This window comes from Cherax quadricarinatus, chromosome 50 (assembly GCF_038502225.1).
Source record: "Cherax quadricarinatus isolate ZL_2023a chromosome 50, ASM3850222v1, whole genome shotgun sequence".
Lineage (NCBI taxonomy): Eukaryota > Metazoa > Arthropoda > Malacostraca > Decapoda > Parastacidae > Cherax > Cherax quadricarinatus.
Window position 1 is genome coordinate 20,516,007 of NC_091341.1, and position 24,163 is coordinate 20,540,169.

At 46.7% G+C, this 24,163-nt stretch overlaps 1 protein-coding gene across 1 annotated transcript in view; it reads right to left on the minus strand.

Moving 5' to 3' along the window:
- Positions 1–23,351, minus strand: part of LOC138854145 (glucose dehydrogenase [FAD, quinone]-like) — a 77,705-nt gene extending 54,354 nt beyond the window's left edge. Inside the window, exons 1-4 of the mRNA XM_070095496.1 lie at positions 23,231–23,351; positions 17,701–17,884; positions 16,557–16,759; positions 8,611–8,800 (exon numbers count right to left, since the gene is read on the minus strand). Coding sequence (XP_069951597.1) covers positions 8,611–8,800; positions 16,557–16,759; positions 17,701–17,833 — 526 coding nt within the window. The 5' untranslated portion in view covers positions 17,834–17,884; positions 23,231–23,351. The remainder of the gene's footprint in view (positions 1–8,610; positions 8,801–16,556; positions 16,760–17,700; positions 17,885–23,230) is intronic.
- Between the last annotated feature and the right edge of the window lie 812 nt (positions 23,352–24,163).

Genomic DNA, 24,163 nt, shown 5'->3' on the forward strand with positions numbered 1-24,163 from the left:
GCATGGGTACAGAGAGATGCATGGGTACAGGGAGATGCATGGGTACAGAGAGATGCATGGGTACAGGGAGATGCATGGGTACAGGGAGATGCATGGGTACAGGGAGATGCATGGGTACAGAGAGATGCATGGGTACAGGGAGATGCATGGGTACAGGGAGATGCATGGGTACAGAGAGATGCATGGGTACAGAGAGATGCATGGGTACAGGGAGATGCATGTGTACATGGAGATGCATGGGTACAGGGAGATACATGCGTACAGAGAGATGCATGGGTACAGAGAGATGCATGGGTACAGGGAGATGCATGGGTACAGAGAGATGCATGGGTACAGAGAGATGCATGGGTACAGAGAGATGCATGGGTAAAGGGAGATACATGGGTACAAAGAGATGCATGGGTACAGAGAGATGCATGGGTACATGGACATGCATGGGTACAGAGAGATGCATGGGTACATGGAGATGCATGGGTACAGAGAGATACATGGGTACAGGGAGATACATGGGTACAGGGAGATGCATGGGTACAGAGAGATGCATGGGTAAAGGGAGATGCATGGGTACAGGGAGATGCATGGATACAGGGAGATGCATGGGTACAGGGAGATGCATGGGTACAGGGAGATGCATGGGTACAGAGAGATGCATGGGTACATGGACATGCATGGGTACAGAGAGATGCATGGGTACATGGAGATGCATGGGTACAGAGAGATGCATGGGTACAGGGAGATGCATGGGTACAGGGAGATGCATGGGTACAGAGAGATGCATGGGTACAGGGAGATGCATGGGTACAGGGAGATGCATGGGTACAGGGAGATGCATAGATACATGGAGATGCATGGGTACATGGAGATGCATGGGTACATGGAGATGCATGGGTACAGGGAGATGCATGGGTACAGAGAGATGCATGGGTACAGAGAGATGCATGGGTACAGGGAGATGCATGGGTACAGGGAGATGCATGGGTACAGGGAGATGCATGGGTACAGGGAGATGCATGGGTACAGGGAGATGCATGGGTACAGAGAGATGCATGGGTACAGGGAGATGCATGGGTACAGAGAGATGTATGGGAACAGAGAGATACATGGGTACAGGGAGATGCATGGGTACAGGGAGATGCATGGGTACAGGGAGATGCATGGGTACAGGGAGATGGATGGGTACAGGGAGATGCATGGGTACAGGGAGATGCATGGGTACAGGGAGATGCATGGGTACAGAGAGATGCATGGGTACAGGGAGATGCATGGGTACAGAGAGATGCATGGGTACAGAGAGATACATGGGTACAGGGAGATGCATGGGTACAGGGAGATGCATGGGTACAGGGAGATGCATGGGTACAGGGAGATGCATGGGTACAGGGAGATGCATGGGTACAGGGAGATGCATGGGTACAGGGAGATGCATGGGTACAGAGAGATGCATGGGTACAGGGAGATGCATGGGTACAGAGAGATGCATGGGTACAGGGAGATGCATGGGTACAGGGAGATGCATGGGTACAGGGAGATGCATGGGTACAGCGAGATGCATGGGTACAGGGAGATGCATGGGTACAGGGAGATGCATGGGTACAGAGAGATGCATGGGTACAGGGAGATGCATGGGTACAGGGAGATGCATGGGTACAGGGAGATGCATGGGTACAGGGAGATGCATGGTACAGAGAGATGCATGGGTACAGGGAGATGCATGGGTACAGGGAGATGCATGAGTACAGAGAGACATGTGTACAGTGAGATGCATGGGTACAGGGAGATGCATGGGTACAGGGAGATGCATGGGTACAGGGAGATGCATGGGTACAGGGAGATGCATGGGTACAGGGAGATGCATGGGTATAGGGAGATACATAGGTACATGGAGATGCATGGGTACAGGGAGATGCATGGGTACAGAGAGATGCATGGGTACAGGGAGATGCATGGGTACAGAGAGATGCATGGGTACAGGGAGATGCATGGGTACAGCGAGATGCATGGGTACAGAGAGATGCATGGGTACATGGAGATGCATGGTTACAGAGAGATGCATGGGTACAGGGAGATGCATGGGTACAGGGAGATGCATGGGTACAGAGAGATGCATGGGTACAGAGAGATGCATGGGTACAGAGAGATGCATGGGTACAGGGAGATGCATGGGTACAGAGAGATGCATGGGTACAGGGAGATGCATGGGTACAGGGAGATGCATGGGTATAGGGAGATACATAGGTACATGGAGATGCATGGGTACAGGGAGATGCATGGGTACAGAGAGATGCATGGGTACAGGGAGATGCATGGGTACAGAGAGATGCATGGGTACAGAGAGATGCATGGGTACAGGGAGATGCATGGGTACAGAGAGATGCATGGGTACAGGGAGATGCATGGGTACAGAGAGATGCATGGGTACAGGGAGATGCATGGGTACAGGGAGATGCATGGGTACAGAGAGATGCATGGGTACAGGGAGATGCATGGGTACAGGGAGATGCATGGGTACAGGGAGATGCATGGGTACAGAGAGATGCATGGGTACAGAGAGATGCATGGGTACAGGGAGATGCATGGGTACAGAGAGATGCATGGGTACAGGGAGATGCATGGGTACAGGGAGATGCATGGGTACAGAGAGATGCATGGGTACAGGGAGATGCATGGGTACAGGGAGATGCATGGGTACAGAGAGATGCATGGGTACAGAGAGATGCATGGGTACAGAGAGATGCATGGGTACAGGGAGATGCATGGGTACATGGAGATACATGGGTACAGGGAGATGCATAGGTACATGGAGATGCATGGGTACAGAGAGATGCATGGGTACAGGGAGATGCATGGGTACAGAGAGATGCATGGGTACAGAGAGATGCATGGGTACCGGGAGATGCATGGGTACAGGGAGATGCATGGGTACAGAGAGATGCATGGGTACAGGGAGATGCATGGGTACAGGGAGATGCATGGGTACAGGGAGATGCATGGGTACAGGGAGATGCATGGGTACAGAGAGATGCATGGGTACAGAGAGATGCATGGGTACAGGGAGATGCATGGGTACAGAGAGATGCATGGGTACAGGGAGATGCATGGGTACAGAGAGATGCATGGGTACAGGGAGATGCATGGGTACAGGGAGATGCATGGGTACAGGGAGATGCATGGGTACAGAGAGATGCATGGGTACAGAGAGATGCATGGGGAGAGATGCATGGGTACAGGGAGATGCATGGGTACAGGAGATGCATGGGTACAGGGAGATGCATGGGTACAGGGAGATGCATGGGTACAGGGAGATGCATGGGTACAGGGAGATGCATGGGTACAGAGAGATGCATGGGTACAGGGAGATGCATGGTACAGGGAGATGCATGGGTACAGGGAGATGCATGGGTACAGGGAGATGCATGGGTACAGGGAGATGCATGGGTACAGGGAGATGCATGGGTACAGAGATGCATGGGTACATGGGTACAGGGAGATGCATGGGTACAGGGAGATGCATGGGTACAGGGAGATGCATGGGTACAGGGAGATGCATGGGTACAGAGAGATGCATGGGTACAGGGAGATGCATGGGTACAGGGAGATGCATGGGTACAGAGAGATGCATGGGTACAGGGAGATGCATGGGTACAGGGAGATGCATGGGTACAGGGAGATGCATGGGTACAGGGAGATGCATGGGTACAGGGAGATGCATGGGTACAGGGAGATGCATGGGTATGCATGGGTACAGAGAGATGCATGGGTACAGGGAGATGCATGGGTACAGGGAGATGCATGGGTACAGAGAGATGCATAGGTACAGGGAGATGCATGGGTACAGGGAGACATGGGTACAGGGAGATGCATGGGTACAGGGAGATGCATGGGTACAGGGAGATGCATGGGTACAGGAGATGCATGGGTACAGGGAGATGCATGGGTACAGAGAGATGCATGGGTACAGGGAGATGCATGGGTACAGAGAGGTACAGGGAGATGCATGGGTACAGGGAGATGCATGGGTACAGGGAGAGATGCCTGGGTACAGGGAGATGCATGGGTACAAGGAGATGCATGGGTACAGAGAGATGCATGGGTACAGGGAGATGCATGGGTACAGGGAGATGCATGGGTACAGGGAGATGCATGGGTACAGGGAGATACATGGGTACAGGGAGATGCATGGGTACAGGGAGATGCATGGGTACAGGGAGATGCATGGGTACAGGGAGATGCATGGGTACAGGGAGATGCATGGGTACATGGAGATGCAAGGGTACAGGGAGATGCATGGGTACAGGGAGATGCATGGGTACAGGGAGATACATGGGTACAGGGAGATGCATGGGTACAGGGAGATGCATGGGTACAGGGAGATGCATGGGTACAGGGAGATGCATGGGTACAGGGAGATGCATGGGTACAGGGAGATACATGGGTACAGGGAGATGCATGGGTACAGGGAGATACATGGGTACAGAGAGATGCATGGGTACAGGGAGATACATGGGTACAGGGAGATGCATGGGTACAGGGAGATGCATGGGTACAGGGAGATACATGGGTACAGGGAGATGCATGGGTACAGGGAGATACATGAGTACAGGGAGATGCATGGGTATAGGGAGATGTATGGGTACAGGGAGATACATGGGTACAGGGAGATGCATGGGTACAGGGAGATGCATGGGTACAGGGAGATGCATGGGTACAAGGAGATGCATGGGTACAGAGAGATGCATGGGTACAGGGAGATGCATGGGTACAGGGAGATGCATGGGTACAGGGAGATGCATGGGTACAGGGAGATACATGGGTACAGGGAGATGCATGGGTACAGGGAGATGCATGGGTACAGGGAGATGCATGGGTACAGGGAGATACATGGGTACAGGGAGATGCATGGGTACAGGGAGATGCATGGGTACAGGTAGATACATGGGTACAGGGAGATGCATGGGTACAGGGAGATGCATGGGTACAGGGAGATGCATGGGTACAGAGAGATGCATGGGTACAGGGAGATACATGGGTACAGGGAGATGCATGGGTACAGGGAGATACATGGGTACAGGGAGATGCATGGGTACAGGGAGATACATGGGTACATGGAGATGCATGGGTACAGGGAGATGCATGGGTACAGGGAGATATATGGGTACAGGGAGATGCATGGGTACAGGGAGATGCATGGGTACAGGGAGATGCATGGGTACAGGGAGATGCATGGGTACAGGGAGATACATGGGTACAGGGAGATGCATGGGTACAGGGAGATGCATGGGTACAGGGAGATACATGGGTACAGGGAGATGCATGGGTACAGGGAGATACATGGGTACAGGGAGATGCATGGGTACAGGGAGATGCATGGGTACAGGGAGATACATGGGTACAGGGAGATGCATGGGTACAGGGAGATACATGGGTACAGGGAGATGCATGGGTACAGGGAGATACATGGGTACAGGGAGATGCATGGGTCCATGGGTACAGGGAGATACATGGGTTCAGGGAGATGCATGGGTACAGGGAGATACATGGGTACAGGGAGATGCATGGGTCCAGGGAGATACATGAGTACAGGGAGATGCATGGGTACAGGGAGATGCATGGGTACAGGGAGATGCATGGGTACAGGGAGATGCATGGGTACAGGGAGATGCATGGGTACAGGGAGATGCATGGGTACAGGGAGATGCATGGGTACAGGGAGATGCATGGGTACAGGGAGATGCATGGGTACAGGGAGATGCATGGGTACAGGGAGATGCATGGGTACAGGGAGATGCATGGGTACAGGGAGATGCATGGGTACAGGGAGATACATGAGTACAGGGAGATGCATGGGTACAGGGAGATGCATGGGTACAGGGAGATGCATGGGTACAGGGAGATGCATGGGTACAGGGAGATGCATGGGTACAGGGAGATGCATGGGTACAGGGAGATGCATGGGTACAGGGAGATGCATGGGTACAGGGAGATGCATGGGTACAGGGAGATGCATGGGTACAGGGAGATGCATGGGTACAGGGAGATGCATGGGTACAGGGAGATGCATGGGTACAGGGAGATGCATGGGTACAGGGAGATGCATGGGTACAGGGAGATGCATGGGTACAGGGAGATACATGAGTACAGGGAGATGCATGGGTACAGGGAGTTGCATGGGTACAGGGAGATGCATGGGTACAGGGAGATGCATGGGTACGGGGAGATGCATGGGTACAGGGAGATGCATGGGTACAGGGAGATGCATGGGTACAGGGAGATGCATGGGTACAGGGAGATACATGAGTACAGAGAGATGCATGGGTACAGGGAGATGCATGGGTACAGGGAGATGCATGGGTACAGAGAGATGCATGGGTACAGGGAGATGCATGGGTACAGTGAGATGCATGGGTACAGGGAGATGCATGGGTACAGGGAGATGCATGGGTACAGGGAGATGCATGGGTACAGAGAGATGCATGGGTACAGGGAGATGCATGGGTACAGGGAGATGCATGGGTACAGGGAGATGCATGGGTACAGGGGTCGATAAGATTGGTTAATTGTTTAAAGTCTATCGACAAGGATCCCAATGTACAGAGAGATGCATGGGTACAGGGAGATGCATGGGTACAGGGAGATGCATGGGTACAGAGAGATGCATGGGTACAGGGAGATGCATGGGTACAGTGAGATGCATGGGTACAGGGAGATGCATGGGTACAGGGAGATGCATGGGTACAGGGAGATGCATGGGTACAGAGAGATGCATGGGTACAGGGAGATGCATGGGTACAGGGAGATGCATGGGTACAGGGAGATGCATGGGTACAGAGAGATGCATGGGTACAGGGAGATGCATGGGTACAGGGAGATGCATGGGTACAGGGGTCGACAAGATTGGTTAATTGTTTAAAGTCTATCGACAAGGATCCCAATGTTAATAAGTCATTTTGACTTATTAACACACACACACACACACATATATATATATATATATATATATATATATATATATATATATATATATATATATATATATATATATATATATATATATATATATATATATATTAGGGGTGGGAGGGAGGGATGGTAGAGTGGTATTGAGATGAGGGGTATATCTGGAGGAGGCGGTCTGGGGGGTCAACGCCCCCCCGCGGCCGGTACGTGACCTGGGGTGACTATGAAAAATAAAACATCTTTCTTGGTACAGAGATCATAGCTTGATTATTCAGGCTGTTAGTGCCGGCCGTATGCAGGTCAACATCGACGGTCCTTCACAGGTCCGTCTCAAATCCAGCCTGACACTCCAGGTAGATCTGTTTGTGACTTGATAAAGTCCACTGTGTGAGCGAAACGTTATCAATAATCACATTACACAGCATTTGTGTTTTTCCCAATATATGACTGTTATCGGGAAGACAACAATATATGACTGTTATCGGGAAGACAACAATATATGACTGTTATCGGGAAGACAACAATATATGACTGTTATCGGGAAGACAACAATATATGACTGTTATCGGGAAGACAACAATATATGACTGTTATCGGGAAGACAACAATATATGACTGTTATCGGGAAGACAACAATATATGACTGTTATCGGGAAGACAACAATATATGACTGTTATCGGGAAGACAACAATATATGAATGTAATCGGAAAGGCAACAATGTATAACTTATCGGACGAGACCAAAAAAAAAATCATCTGTAAAGCAGAATAAGAATTTTACTTCAAGATTTAAAGACAGACGTGAAAACAAGGAAGGAAACCAACATATAATAATATTATTGAACTTAGTGTCGCCAGATATGATAAATACCACATTGAGAAAAATGTGTAAAGGGAGAAAATAAATACTAACTCAGTAACAGTGTAGGAGTTTTAAAATAAAGACCAGAAAAATCTTACATAACTAAAGAAAGATCTTAATTGTTTGTAAAGATAGGAATGTTAATATGCAGGGTGTAAGAAAATGGAAGGCCTGGGGACAGTTGGTCCCGGAAGATGAGGAGGTACTTGTACCTCCTCCCATGGGAAGCATAGGTCTCAAGACACTCCCAAGACAGGGAGCCAAGGTCGGGTCACCGCCTGGACAAGACCCGAACTGGGACGGTACCGGCGAATTACGAACAAAAAATGGACCCGATTTGAGTTCAACTATCGTTGAAATTGGGTCGATAATTTTGGAACACCGTGATTATAGTGTCTGGAAGCCGTACGTGTGTTACTTACTTACCATTTTGTCTTAGGCACATGTCGATTAGACACTAGGCCTGTTCTATCGATGTGTGTGTGTGTGTGTGTGTGTGTGTGTGTGTGTGTGTGTGTGTGTGTGTGTGTGTGTGTGTGTGTGTGTGTGTGTGTGTGTGTGTGTGTGTGTGAGATACTCAACTATTACAGCCTTTAGCGGAGGTGCCCTCAGGTGAAGGGCTCTTAATTCAGGGCACTAAATCTACTCTTCCTCCGTGGATTAAATTACCTTTCGGTTTTAGCGCTTCTACACAAACAAAACGATAATGATATAGTTTGGTGACTACGAGAGGGTGGGCTACTGCCTGCTTGTGTTCTGTTAAGTGTTCCTCTGTGGTGTTCTACCTCCTTACCTGTGTTCTTGTTACGTGTTCCTCTGTAGTTCTCTGCCTTCTTGAAGTAGCGTAGGACAGTGTTGTAGTCCCAGCCAGGGTTGCCAAGCGCCTGCCAGTTGTCGTAGTCACGACGGTTGCCTCTCACATACATCATCCAGTTGATGCTGGATGACCCACCCACCACATGACCCAGGGGGTAGGGACACGCCTGCATCACAACATTAATAAGTTGCATTAGTGCTTATAATTATAACCTTAATTTTTAAAGGGGTGGAGGGGGTAAGCAAGTGGAAGGTCGGTCAGATGACCAAAAGCTCCAGCTGTGGGTCACCATATTGATTAAGGCCCGCGTCAGGAAACACCTTTCCTGTTTTCTGACGAACCTTACCTACCCTAACCTCACAACGTTGGGTATAACATGAGATAAAGAGAAACACTGCACTAGGTGCCGACGATGGCAATATGCCAAGAGATGGTGGAAGAAGGCAAATAAATCCTTTATTGCAACATTGTACAAGATAAGACTACACTCCGTGTAACATAGTTGCGCAAAGTTCCGTTTTCAGTGGCGCTGTTTTGCGCCTGTTATTACGAAATCGTAATAGGCCAGTGTGCTGACCACTCGACCAGTTGACTAACAAAATTCACCCAACTGGGTATATTTTTATACATCTCCCTCAGGTGTGTAGAAATATATCCAGTTGGATGAATCTTATTAGAACCAGTTGGTTGAGTGGTTAACGCAGTGGACTGTGAGCTCCAGGACTCAACCGCCATGGGTTCAAATCCCACTTGTTCCGTGATCTGTCAGGAAGGCACACAAAGTTTACAGTCTCGTAGACGAGTTGTGTCACCTGATATTAATGATGGCATACTAGTAGTAGTAGTAGGTTCCCGGGAACTGTCCCTGCCCGGGTCTGGAGGTCTTGTACAAATGGTGCCCCGGCAGCTGGCATACTGTTGATGAAGTAGAACAGTGGCCCTCAACCTTCCTAGGTTGGGCCACATATGATAGTCAAATGTGTGACGAGGTCTGCACGGTTTTGTTGACACTGCAGTGTGGAACTTACATAAAAGTGAATTCATAATTTTATATGAGGGCCGCATTCTTTTCCTAGAAGGGCCACCTGCGGCCCTCGGGCCGCAAGTTGGGAGCCCCTGCGGCAGACACGATCTATCAGTCCACTCCACTGTTGCAACCCCTGAATGGGTTACAATGATTATGTATATATAATGTATATTACCTTTTCATTTAATTTTATATTGCTTATATTTGCGATAATAGCTAAATCGTAAATGTATGACTTTATATTATTATTTGACTGTTATATTGTTATTTAGCTTATGTTGTTAGGATGTACATATGTGCTCAGTTAGTCTTGATTGTCAAACTACTGTAATTATCGCTTGTCGCTCGTTATACTGCCGGCTTCTGAGCTGTGCTGCCCACGTAGCTATCACGTGATCGAGGGGGGGGGGTGTCCTCACCTCTCGTGAAGTAGTCAGTCTGCTCTAGACTCGCTTGCTAGTTGGACAGATTGTCTGTCTCATTATTCTTGTTAGTTCTGTAGAACTTTGTTCACAGAACATTGTATAGACTTTGTGATTTTCGACGTTGTACTGAGGTTGTGTGTCACATGGACACTCTGAACATCTCAGGTCCCGAGCTATAGCTTCTGACCTAATTTTGTACTGGTTCCTGTGTATTGTCACAGTCACAGTTTTTCCTATGCTGAACGTAGATTCAGTATTATGGGAGTTTTGTAACTTTTGTGGAGGATCTGCTGATGGTCCCTACTTAGTGTCGTTATATTATTTCCCAGTTCCTGATTCTGTGTCGCAGTCGCTTGATATTGCATTGCTATTGGGCTTAGCATTCTTTGTTGTTCAAGCAGACTGTTCGGGTTGCCAGTCGGTCAAGAAGTTAGTTTATTTGAGGACTTTGTCAGTCACTTGTTTAAGTCTTATTCGAGTCTTGAGACACAGCTAACTACTTAAGAGCACTTACACGCATACACACACTTACTTGTACATATTTGTAATATCTTATTAAATGTTTATGTACCAGACGGTACTTAAGAATTATAAATGTGATATGTGCTTTCAGCACAATAATATTGAACTCGAGAGATTGATTTTATTTTGATTGCTGTAATTAATTTAATTTGATAATATACCTCTAGACAACTTACTACTTAATAAATTTATTAAATTTTAATTTCTCTAGTTAGTAGCCTACCAGTTATAATCCTAAAGCACTATTGAACCATACTGAATTTTAATGGATAATTGGACAAGGATACTGACTACTTGTTACGAAAACCCAGTAACAGGCTGGATGCTAGAAGGGCAGTCCTTACTAGTATTCACTGGAGATCTCTAAGCTTTTAGAATCGCGTTTTTTGTAACAAATGGGGGCCTGTCCGGGAGGCTCTTGATCCAAGGTGTTGGAGAAATTGTCCAGTTTGACATACTAGTACTTCTATGATCAAACACTTTGAGTACTTTCCTAATCTGAAGACTTTGAGTTTAGTCTTGTACAACATACCAGGTGGATGTATGTACATGACTGAGTCTCTTGATCCAAGGAGATGGAAATACTGTTTATGAGCTCTAGCTCTAAGACAACCAACACTAAAATTCCTATTAAGATTATAGTTTCCCATAATCACTCTCTCGTAGTACAATTATTTATGTGATGTATGCCAAAGTGAAACAGTTAATTGATACTCTGACTTTGTCTGAGTTAAGTACATTAAAACTTCAGACGTGTTGGCAAGTAGCCAAATATCTCGGTGTGACGTATAACAGGAATTACACAGCTGAAACTGTCAGAGCATTAATTAAAGATATTTTGTTTCCTGCTCATACAGAGATGTCTGATTCTGATTCTGATTCAGAAAGCCTAGTGTCACAATTAGGAAGTATGACTCTATTTGATGAAGAAAGAGCAACTAGAGCAGAAGTGAGCCTAGTGTCTGAGCCTAGTGTAGTTCAGTTCTCGCTCACTCCTTCCTTCACTGACACTATAGTACAGAGTATAGCTGTTAGTATGACACAGCCTAATACTAGTACAGTGTATGATACACCTGTATCTACTTATCCTAGACCAGATCTAGACTCTCTAGAGACGGCTGGACCAAGTGTCCGACCTAAGGACCGTCCAGACCATGTTAATTTCCCTACTCCTCCATTACCCACTGGTCCTATCTCTCAGGAACAGTTTGAGAGGTTGGAACGCCTCATTATGTTGCAGACTGCACAAATTGAGGCACAGAGGAGATTGAACGAAGAAGATTTCCAAAGAGAAAATGTTCGTCTGGGAAGACAACAGACTGATATATCACAGGACACATTTAATGTGCAGAAAGCTGCATCTATGGTTCCTAAGTTTTTTGAAAGTGACTTAGACACATATTTTGATGTGTTTGAGAACCAGGCATGTGCTATGAACTGGCCACGTAAGCCCAGGGCAACATTGCTTCATACTGCTTTGACGGGAAGAGCTCAAACTTGTACTGCAGCTTTGCCATTTGCCAAGTACATTAGTTATGATGCTGTCAAACAAACAATTCTAGAGACGTATAACTTGTTACCTGTAAGTTATCAAAGAGCATTTCGTACGTTACAACGACGACAAGATCAAACTTGTGTAGAGTTTGCTCGTGAGAAAAAAGTTGCATTTGAGAGATGGTCTAGAGCTGCTAAGTGTAACAACTACGACAGTCTAGTTCAGTTGTTACTACATGAAGAGTTTAACAACTGTATGTCCGCTGACATACAAGAATATCTGATCGATCATACTACCTCGGATATTCTGGAAACTGCAGCATTAGCAGACAATTATGAGATTTCTCACAAACTTGTACGTACTAAAACACAGAGAAACAAGGTAACTAAAAATTGTCCTAGAAGTTGGCAACCTAAATCAGCTGCTCATTGCCGGCCTGATGTACCTGCTACTGTAACTTCTCGTACCTTTACCAGGAAAACTCAAAATCCTGAATCTGTCTCTGTGGCTAGACAGAAATCTGGTATCGAGAAGAAGAAAGTTAAATGTACCTATTGTAACAGAAAAGGACATGCTAGAGAGTATTGCTATAAATTAGAAAGATATACGAGAAGCAGTCGTGCGGCTGGCGCCCCCACTCAAGTCGTATCCTCTTCCGAGCAACAAAGGCACCAAAATCCTAGCAATTCCTCTTATCCTACTGTTTTAGATAATGTTACTCAGGATAGATGACTAGCGTCAGAAAGTGTATCTGACGAAAAGATTCGTTCAGCGATGAGTCCTTACTTTTCGAGAGATAAAGTAGGATTTGACGAATCACATCTAACTGAAATAATTTCTTTCAGAGATACTGGCAGTTATCTCACGTTATTAAGAGAAGATGTACTGCCCATAACTGACGATACCTATTGTAAGATAGATGTATTGTTAGAAGCCTATGGAGGGGCTGTTATAAAAGTGCCTCTGCACAAAGTTTATATTGAAACAAGCTATTATACTGGTTATATTTCAGTGGGTATATCCAGTGGTGTATTTCCCATCAGGTCAGTGGACTTGTTGATAGGGAACGATATCCTTCATGCTGGTATATGTAAAGAACCACTTGTGATTGATAATAACACTGACGATAATTATGCCATTGAAGCTTGTAGAGAGAAACCTATTTTATTTCCTCTCAGCGCAATTACTAGAGCTATGTCAAAGATACAACAACCATCCTTGTCTCCTGTTGAGTTAGTTGATGACAATGATTTGGGGTTGAATATGTTGTTTAGTGACGCTCTGCGCCCAGGATCATTAACACTGACTCCCCCCGGTCATCAACCTAGTCAGGACACAACTGACGTTAAATTTCTAACTCATGATGATTTAATCAAGGATCAGTTTGTTGATCAGTCACTGGAAAGACTGAGAGATATAGCAGTTACTGAGAGTGAAGCAAAGGATCTCGATAATTGTTACTATTATAGTAATGGTGTACTGATGGAGAAAAACACATGTAAGTTGTCAGCTGATAGTGTTTCCACCACAGTCAAGCATCTCGTAGTGTTACCAGTTACATTTCGTGAACAAGCCATTGATTTTGCTCACAATAGTCCCATAGGAGGACATTTGGGTGTCAAGAAGACACTCGGTAAACTGGCAAAACATTTTACTTGGCCAAAGATGAAGGAAACAGTAGCTGATCATGTGCAACGTTGCCACGTGTGTCAAGTGACAGGCAAGCCAGCGCGCACACCTCCACCTACACCTCTCACTATGAGCTCTAGTAGCAAAGTTCAGTTCACCTGGACTAGTGATTGTTCAGATTTGTTCAAAAGGTTGAAGCATCTGCTTTCCTCTGCTCCAGTGTTGAATCCTAATTTCAATCTTTCCATCTTTTTACATATAGATGCGAGTTGTTATGCAGTGGGCGCTGTGCTGCTCCAACAGTCAACATCCACTGACATTCTCCATCCTATATGTTACTATTCATCTAAGCTTAAATGACACCAGAAAAATTATGCCACTATTGAGAAAGAGGCTCTAGCTCTTGTGGTGCCCTTGGAACATTTTGACGTGTATTTGGGCACTTCCCCATTTAAAATTAACGTTTTTTCAGACCACAATCCACTCACTTATATTAATACCATGAAAAGTAAAAATGCTAGGATCATGAGGTGGGCCCTCAGAATCCAACCTTATTCTATTAGTATAAAACACATAAGTGGTCATTGTAATGTAATTGCTGACGCTCTGTCTCGTCCTTAATAATTATCAGTTACATTAAATTAACGTAATTTTATGCCCAAATACCTTTTGTTACTTGCTATGTCAAATACAGTAAAGTAACTTAATCCCTCCAGCCCATATTAACTATATATACTCATGTCATGTCTAATTATTATATTTATATATTCACAGTAATGTTGTGTGAGGAGGAGACAAGCTGAGTGTTGAGTGAGTAGTGTGGTGCGGGTGATGTACTGCGTGACGCAACACTGTCCTGTCGCAGACCCCCCCCCCTCACTACACACCTTAAGCTGTTTCATACTCAGATGTTCATACTGCCTCGCATTCCACAACCACTACTTAAGAGTGGAATGCAGTCTCCTCTACTATGATCGAGCCTCAACGTGCCCTCCTTGTCAGCGCTATCCAGTCTCTACACTGATGTACATAACCACGAGTATGAAGAGATACGATACTGTGTACTGCCCTAGTACTAGGGACATATCCTAGTGACGGACGCTGTGAAATTGTAGAGGTGCTTGGCACAAGAGAGACTCATTAATATTTATATTGATAATTGTATTGATATGAGTAATCAGAAATAATGTGAAAGACATTAATACAACTCCTAGTGCGACCCTCTGTCGTGTTGGGGGGGGTGTTGCAACCCCTGAATGGGTTACAATGATTATTATGTATATATAATGTATATTACCTTTTCATTTAATTTTATATTGCTTATATTTGCGATAATAGCTAAATCGTAAATGTATGACTTTATATTATTATTTGACTGTTATATTGTTATTTAGCTTATGTTGTTAGGATGTACATAATATGTGCTCAGTTAGTCTTGATTGTCAAACTACTGTAATTATCGCTTGTCGCTCGTTATACTGCCGGCTTCTGAGCTGTGCTGCCCACGTAGCTATCACGTGATCGAGGGGGGGGTGTCCTCACCTCTCGTGAAGTAGTCAGTCTGCTCGAGACTCGCTTGCTGGTTGGACAGATTGTCTGTCTCATTATTCTTGTTAGTTCTGTAGAACTTTGTTCACAGAACATTGTATAGACTTTGTGATTTTCGACGTTGTACTGAGGTTGTGTGTCACATGGACACTCTGAACATCTCAGGTCCCGAGCTATAGCTTCTGACCTAATTTTGTACTGGTTCCTGTGTATTGTCACAGTCACAGTTTTTCCTATGCTGAACGTAGATTCAGTATTATGGGAGTTTTGTAACTTTTGTGGAGGATCTGCTGATGGTCCCTACTTACTGTCGTTATATTTCCCAGTTCCTGATTCTGTGTCGCAGTCGCTTGATATTGCATTGCTATTGGGCTTAGCATTCTTTGTTGTTCAAGCAGACTGTTCGGGTTGCCAGTCGGTCAAGAAGTTAGTTTATTTGAGGACTTTGTCAGTCACTTGTTTAAGTCTTATTCGAGTCTTGAGACACAGCTAACTACTTAAGAGCACTTACACGCATACACACACTTACTTGTACATATTTGTAATATCTTATTAAATGTTTATGTACCAGACGGTACTTAAGAATTATAAATGTGATATGTGCTTTCAGCACAATAATATTGAACTCGAGAGATTGATTTTATTTTGATTGCTGTAATTAATTTAATTTGATAATATACCTCTAGACAACTTACTACTTAATAAATTTATTAAATTTTAATTTCTCTAGTTAGTAGCCTACCAGTTATAATCCTAAAGCACTATTGAACCATACTGAATTTTAATGGATAATTGGACAAGGATACTGACTACTTGTTACGAAAACCCAGTAACAGGCTGGATGCTAGAAGGGCAGTCCTTACTAGTATTCACTGGAGATCTCTAAGCTTTTAGAATCGCGTTTTTTGTAACATCCACTAAGATGGATTTTATACATTACTACCAACAGCGATAAGAAAATATATTCTGGAAGTTATGGAAAACCATTTTTGCAGTCCATATTCCAGTTTATATAACAAATACAGATAGATCAAAGGGAGGAGCTTACATGCATTTTTTTAATGTACTAAACAGAAGAGTGAGAGGTTAGTTCCAGTTTGTAATACGAATGTTTATTGTAATTCACTGGTAAATCAGCGTCGTGAACAATACACTGATAAATAAGACACATGTTGAAGAGCAAAGACAGTCAGGTGTTGCACATGTGTCTGACTCATCAACTTGTTGTTATTAAAATAAGATTAAGATATTAACACATTTTCAAGCCAATACTTACATTGTTGTTGTAGTTGAATAGGCCGTGTTTCTGGGGCACTGTGAAGTAGTTCCAGTCTGCCTCACTCTGCTCGAGGAAGGCATTTACCCCGGGGATCAGAGATTCAGGAGGCGGCGGCCCCCCTGACTCCAAGACTAGCACCCGCCAGTGACTCACCTCCGCCAGCCTCGCCGCCACGGTACTCCCGGCTGACCCTGAACCCACTGGAAAACAAGGTCAAGCTGTAACCCCCTACTGAAGAACGAGGTCAAGATGTAACCCCTTACTGAAGAACGAGGTCAAGATGTAACTCCCTACTGAAGAACGAGGTCAAGATGTAACCCCTTACTGAAGAACGAGGTCAAAATGTAACCCCCATTGCTCATTACACTATAATTTGTTCATGATTGTTGCCATGTATAAACGTAAGTAACCATTCTTACAGTATTCATTACCTTTGTAACTTGTGAGTTCATTACCTTTGTAACTTGTGAGTTCATTACCTTGTACCTAGTTCAGCCATCACAACTTTGGGGCCCAGTCCCTGGATCCATTACGTACCTCTGTAATCTGTAAATACCTTTGTAACTTGTCATGATTGTGACCAGACCTACCTGGAGTTCATTACCTTTGTAATTTGTGAGTTCATTACCTCTGTAACTTGCTCAGCTATCAAAACTTTGGAGTCCAGTCCCTGGACCAATTATGTACCTCTGTAATCTTTTGACTACCGCCCACAGGATGGGTATGGGGTGCATAATAAACATATTAAACTAACTACTGGAGAAATAGGTCACATTATATTCAGAGTTTAATGCGAGGGTCAAGATGGGGCAACTCTTACATGTTATCTAACTGGACACAGATATAACTTGTGTAACATTTTAAAGTTGCATCTGTCGTTTTACCTAACATTAAAGTCCGTGGTTCGATCCCCGGTACGGATGGAAAACATTGGGGGTGTTTCCTTACACCTGCTGCCCCTCTTCACCTAGCAGTAAGTAGGTACCTGAGTGTTAGTGGACTGGTGTGGGTCGCATCCTGGGGACAAGAATAACCTAAGCAGCCAGAAAAGCTCTGCATAACAAGGGACTTTCTATATAGTTTGTCACTGATGTCAGCTGTGGTCTGTATATTATTATTGTTGTTGCTTTGGCATACTGACCAACAATGAAGTCGTACTGAGGCAGAAGGAGAGCAGAGTCATCATAATTATCCTGGTCGATGTTCCCCCCTAGCAGGAAGACTGCCAACAGCCTCGCAAAGGACTGAGTGATGACCAGGTTGGGACGGAGCATCCTGCCTCACCCTACACACCTCTCGTATGATGATCCAACCAGCTCAAGATTCTGCAAGGAAAAACACAGTTCACCTTCTGTTGGTGTTGTATATACAGGTGTTGTTGGCAACGTTCTCGCCTCACACACTGAGTGTCTTCTGGGGGAAATGCTAACACCTGCTGTAACTGTTCACCTAGCAGTATGTAGGTACCTAGTTGTTAGTCAACTTTTTTTTCAGTGAATGTCCTGGGGTGTACACAGGTAAAGTGACCTCATCGATCATCAATATTCATCATGAATACGATATTCATCATCACTGTGATCGTATCTGCTTGCTTGGACCTCCTCCTCCTTTCTGATGTGTTGATTGCAAGACGAAAGACCTAGAGCTATCATTCAACTTCCCCCGTACTTGTTTTTGCATACATTGGGGTGTGTGGGCCAGGAGCTGGATCATAGCAGACATATAACCTGCTTATTGCGTGAAATTCCCGACGAGTTTAGATTTAGATTTAGAAACCAGAAACCAACCATATACATTACAAAAATATGAATTACCACCTAATATATATATATATATATATAAATATATATATATATATATATATATATATATATATATATATATATATATATATATATATATATATATATATATATATATATATATCACATAACAGACAACGGTAACAGTATTTTCTCACAAAACACAGGCCAGGTGTCTGTCAGCAAGTGCCTCTGACAAACGGTAACTAACACAACAGACAGCAGAAACAGAGCAAAAAAAAAAAAATCACACACACAACAGACGGCAAATAATTTAAGCAAGAGTTTTAGAGACAATCTATTTTTGTTTTTTAAAGTTTTCGATACCTTACAAAAATTTAAACTTGGTAGATGTGAAGCCGATCATATTATTATTATAATCAAAAAGAAGCGCTAAACCACAAGGGCTATACAGCGCTGACAGCTGACCATAATAAACCTGACACTGACCTCCATAGTCTCTGTATTTACAATAGTCTTACCAAATGTGTCATCAGTCCCAAAAAAAAACAGACTGTCTGCTTACCTTGTCAGCTTTATTGTTATTATTATTATTATTATTATTATTATTATTATTTGATAGTAATAGTATTACTATTATTTAAAACGCAGAGATGAAGTCGTGAGGGGGTCAGTCTGAGCCAGGATTACTGAAGGTTCGATCCTCTGATACTCAATCTAGGAGGGTAATATTCCCACATGGCATGGTTGCTAGCCCCCGGGGTGCAGGCACCTTTCCTGGGGGGGGGGGAGTGCCAGGGCCAGATGTTATTACTGGGTGTGCCAGTTACGCCGCGGCTGTTGCCTCAATTACAAAGTTATTGATATTAGATGTCTTGGCCTCAAGCAGTCATTGCCAGCCCTACTAACACACACCTCAACAAGTCTCTGTACTCTGTCCTGACCAATGTAATATCACCACCTATTCTTATATGTATATGCAAAAAAATCACGGGGGGGGGGGAGTTGAATGATAGCTCTAGGCCTATCGTGTCGCAATCAACACATCATCAGGAGCTTGCAATGTTGCAGATGAGAGGAGGATGTCCCAGCAAACACGTTCATAGTGAGTGTTTCTGCAACATCACCGCCTGTTCAACCTGCACCACCACCACCACCTGTTCAACCTGCACCACCACCACCACCTGTTCAACCTGCACCACCACCACCACCTGTTCAACCTGCACCACCACCGCCACCTGTTCAACCTGCACCACCACCACCACCTGTTCAACCTGCACCACCACCACCACCTGTTCAACCTGCACCACCTGTTCAACCTGCACCACCACCGCCACCTGTTCAACCTGCACCACCACCACCACCTGTTCAACCTGCACCACCACCACCACCTGTTCAACCTGCACCACCTGTTCAACCTGCACCACCACCGCCACCTGTTCAACCTGCACCACCACCACCACCTGTTCAACCTGCACCACCTGTTCAACCTGCACCACCACCGCCACCTGTTCAACCTGCACCACCACCGCCACCTGTTCAACCTGCACCACCACCGCCACCTGTTCAACCTGCACCACCACCGCCACCTGTTCAACCTGCACCACCACCGCCACCTGTTCAACCTGCACCACCACCGCCACCTGTTCAACCTGCACCACCACCGCCACCTGTTCAACCTGCACCACCACCACCACCACCTGTTCAACCTGCACCACCACCGCCACCTGTTCAACCTGCACCACCACCACCACCTGTTCAACCTGCACCACCACCGCCACCTGTTCAACCTGCACCACCACCGCCACCTGTTCAACCTGCACCACCACCGCCACCTGTTCAACCTGCACCAACACCGCCACCTGGTCAACCTGCACCACCACCGCCACCTGTTCAACCTGCACCACCACCGCCACCTGTTCAACCTGCACCACCACCACCACCTGTTCAACCTGCACCACCACCACCACCTGTTCAACCTGCACCACCACCGCCACCTGTTCAACCTGCACCACCACCGCCACCTGTTCAACCTGCACCACCACCGCCACCTGTTCAACCTGCACCACCACCGCCACCTGTTCAACCTGCACCACCACCGCCACCTGTTCAACCTGCACCACCACCACCACCTGTTCAACCTGCACCACCACCACCACCTGTTCAACCTGCACCACCACCGCCACCTGTTCAACCTGCACCACCACCACCACCTGTTCAACCTGCACCACCACCGCCACCTGTTCAACCTGCACCACCACCACCACCTGTTCAACCTGCACCACCACCACCTGTTCAACCTGCACAACCACCTCCTGTTCAACCTGCACCACCACCACCAACTGTTCAACCTGCACTACCACTACCTGTTCAGCCTGCACCACCACCTGTTCAACCTGCACAACCACCTCATAATCAACCTGCACCATCACCACCACCTGTTCAACCTGCACCACCACCACCACCTGTTCAACCTGCACCATCACCACCACCTATTCAACCTGCACCACCACCACCACCACCTGTTCAACCTGCACCATCACCACCTGTTCAACCTGCACCATCACCACCTGTTCAACCTGCATCATCACCACCTGTTCAACCTGCACCACCACCTGTTCAACCTGCACCACCACCACCTGTTCAACCTGCACCATCACCACCACCTGTTCAACCTGCACCACCACCACCACCACCTGTTCAGCCTGCACCATCACCACCACCACCACCTGTTCATCCTGTACCATCACCACCACCACCTGTTCAACCTGCCCCACCACCACCTGTTCAACCTGCACCATCACCACCACCTGTTCAACCTGCACCATCACCACCACCTGTTCAACTTCCACCGCCACCTGTTCAACCTGCACCATCACCACCACCTGTTCAACCTGCACCATCACCACCACCTGTTCAACCTGCACCACCACCATCACCTGTTCAACCTGTGCCACCCTCACCACCACCACCTGTTCAACCTGCACCACCACCATCATCTGTTCAACCTGCACCACCACCACTTGTTCAACCTGCGCCACCACCACCACCTATTCAATCTGCGCCACCACCACCATCTGTTCAGCCTGCACCACCACCACCTGTTCAACCTGCACAACCACCTCCTGCTCAACCTGCACCACCACCACCTGTTCAACCTGCACCACCACCACCAACTGTTCAACCTGCACTACCACTACCTGTTCAGCCTGCACCACCACCTGTTCAACCTGCACAACCACCTCATGTTCAACCTGCACCATCACCACCACCTGTTCAACCTGCACCACCACCGCCACCTGTTCAACCTGCACCATCACCACCACCTATTCAACCTGCACCACCACCACCTGTTCAACCTGCACCACCGTCACCACCAACTGTTCAACCTGCACCATCACCACCACTACCTGTTCAGCCTGCACCACCACCTATTCAACCTGCACCACCACCACCACTACCTGTTCAACCTGCACCACAACTACCACCATCCCTCACCTACTAGCCAGCAAGACCAACAACAATCACTACACTTGCTCACCTTCCATATTTCTCACAGTAAATTATTAGACTAATAATGTCTTTGCTGATCATTAACAACTTCTGACGCCTTGACGTCAAGCAGGAGAAGTGTCAACACTTGACAGGCTGACAGGTGCGTAGCAACACTACATAGGTGGCAAACAACACTTGACAGGTGCGTAACAACACTACATATGTAGCAAGCAACACTTGACAGGTGTCAGTCAAAATATTCACAGGGAAGACCTAAACTCGTAAGAGTTATACAAAGCCTGGAATCTAAGGTAATCAGGTATGATTCGAAGAGAGGGAAAGTTCCAATTCCCTGGATCAAGAACCCTTCACCGGCATCAAGGCACTCCCAGGTACACCACCAGTGGTGTCTGACAACCCAGGTACACCACCAGTGGTGCCTGACAACCCAGGTACACCAGCAGTGGTGTCTGACAACCCAGGTACACCACCAGTGGTGCCTGACAACCCAGGTACACCACCAGTGGTGTCTGACAACCCAGGTACACCACCAGTGGTGCCTGACAACCCAGGTACACCACCAGTGGTGTCTGACAATCCAGGTACACCACCAGTGGTGTCTGACAACCCAGGTACACCACCAGTGGTGCCTGACAACCCAGGTACACTACCAGTGGTGTCTGACAACCCAGGTACACCACCAGTGGTGTCTGACAACCCAGGTACACCAGTGGTGTCTGACAACCCAGGTACACCACCAGTGGTGTCTGACAACCCAGGTACACCACCAGTGGTGTCTGACAACCCAGGTACACCACCAGTGGTGCCTGACAACCCAGGTACACCACCAGTGGTGTCTGACAACCCAGGTACACCACCAGTGGTGCCTGACAACCCAGGTACACCACCAGTGGTGTCTGACAACCCAGGTACACCACCAGTGGTGTCTGACAACCCAGGTACACCACCAGTGGTGTCTGACAACCCAGGTACACCACCAGTGGTGTCTGACAACCCAGGTACACCACCAGTGGTGTCTGACAACCCAGGTACACCACCAGTGGTGTCTGACAACCCAGGTACACCACCAGTGGTGTCTGACAACCAAGGTACACCACCAGTGGTGTCTGACAACCCAGGTACACCAGTGGTGTCTGACAACCCAGGTACACCACCAGTGGTGTCTGACAACCCATGTACACCACCAGTGGTGTCTGACAACCCAGGTACACCACCAGTGGTGCCTGACAACCCAGGTACACCACCAGTGGTGTCTGACAACCCAGGTACACCACCAGTGGTGTCTGACAACCCAGGTACACCACCAGTGGTGTCTGACAACCCAGGTACACCACCAGTGGTGTCTGACAACCCAGATACACCAGTGGTGTCTGACAACACCGGACCACTCACCTGTGACTGCACTAGTGGACTAGGCTGGCAGGAATGGCTTCTTGACCAGGCTGGATGGCTTAAGTAAATGCGGTACCTGACCTAGTTTAGAGGAGGTGGGGGAGAGGGGAATGAGGGAGAAAGATACGGGGAAGAAAGAAGGGGAGAGTAATAGTAGGCCTGGGACCAGGAGCTATGGCTTGACCCCTGCAACCACAATCAAGGGAGTACACACACGTACACCACACCCACCAACACTACACCTCAGCACCATCACACTAACACCCTCAACAACAGAACTGATACACAGGCTGGATACAACAGAAAATAACAGTATCAACAGAAACCGAACCATCAAACACCAGGAAAAACAACCAGCACATTATTATTATTATTATTATTATTATTATTATTAATAATACTGTCAAATTTAGAATAAATAAATGAACACTTGTGAATGCTCAGAAATAACCCAGAAATATGTATATATATATATATATATATATATATATATATATATATATATATATATATATATATATATATATATATATATTAGGTAGTAGGTTGGTAGACAGCAACCACCCAGGAAGGTACTACCGTCCTGTGGTAGTAGGTTGGTAGACAGCAACCACCCAGGAAGGTACTACCGTCCTGTGGTAGTAGGTTGGTAGACAGCAACCACCCAGGGAGGTACTACCGTCCTGTGGTAGTAGGTTGGTAGACAGCAACCACCCAGGGAGGTACTACCGTCCTGTGGTAGTAGGTTGGTAGACAACAACCACCCAGGGAGGTACTACCGTCCTGTGGTAGTAGGTTGGTAGACAACAACCACCCAGGAAGGTGCTACCGTCCTGTGGTAGTAGGTTGGTAGACAGCAACCACCCAGGAAGGTACTACCGTCCTGTGGTAGTAGGTTGGTAGACAGCAACCACCCAGGAAGGTACTACCGTC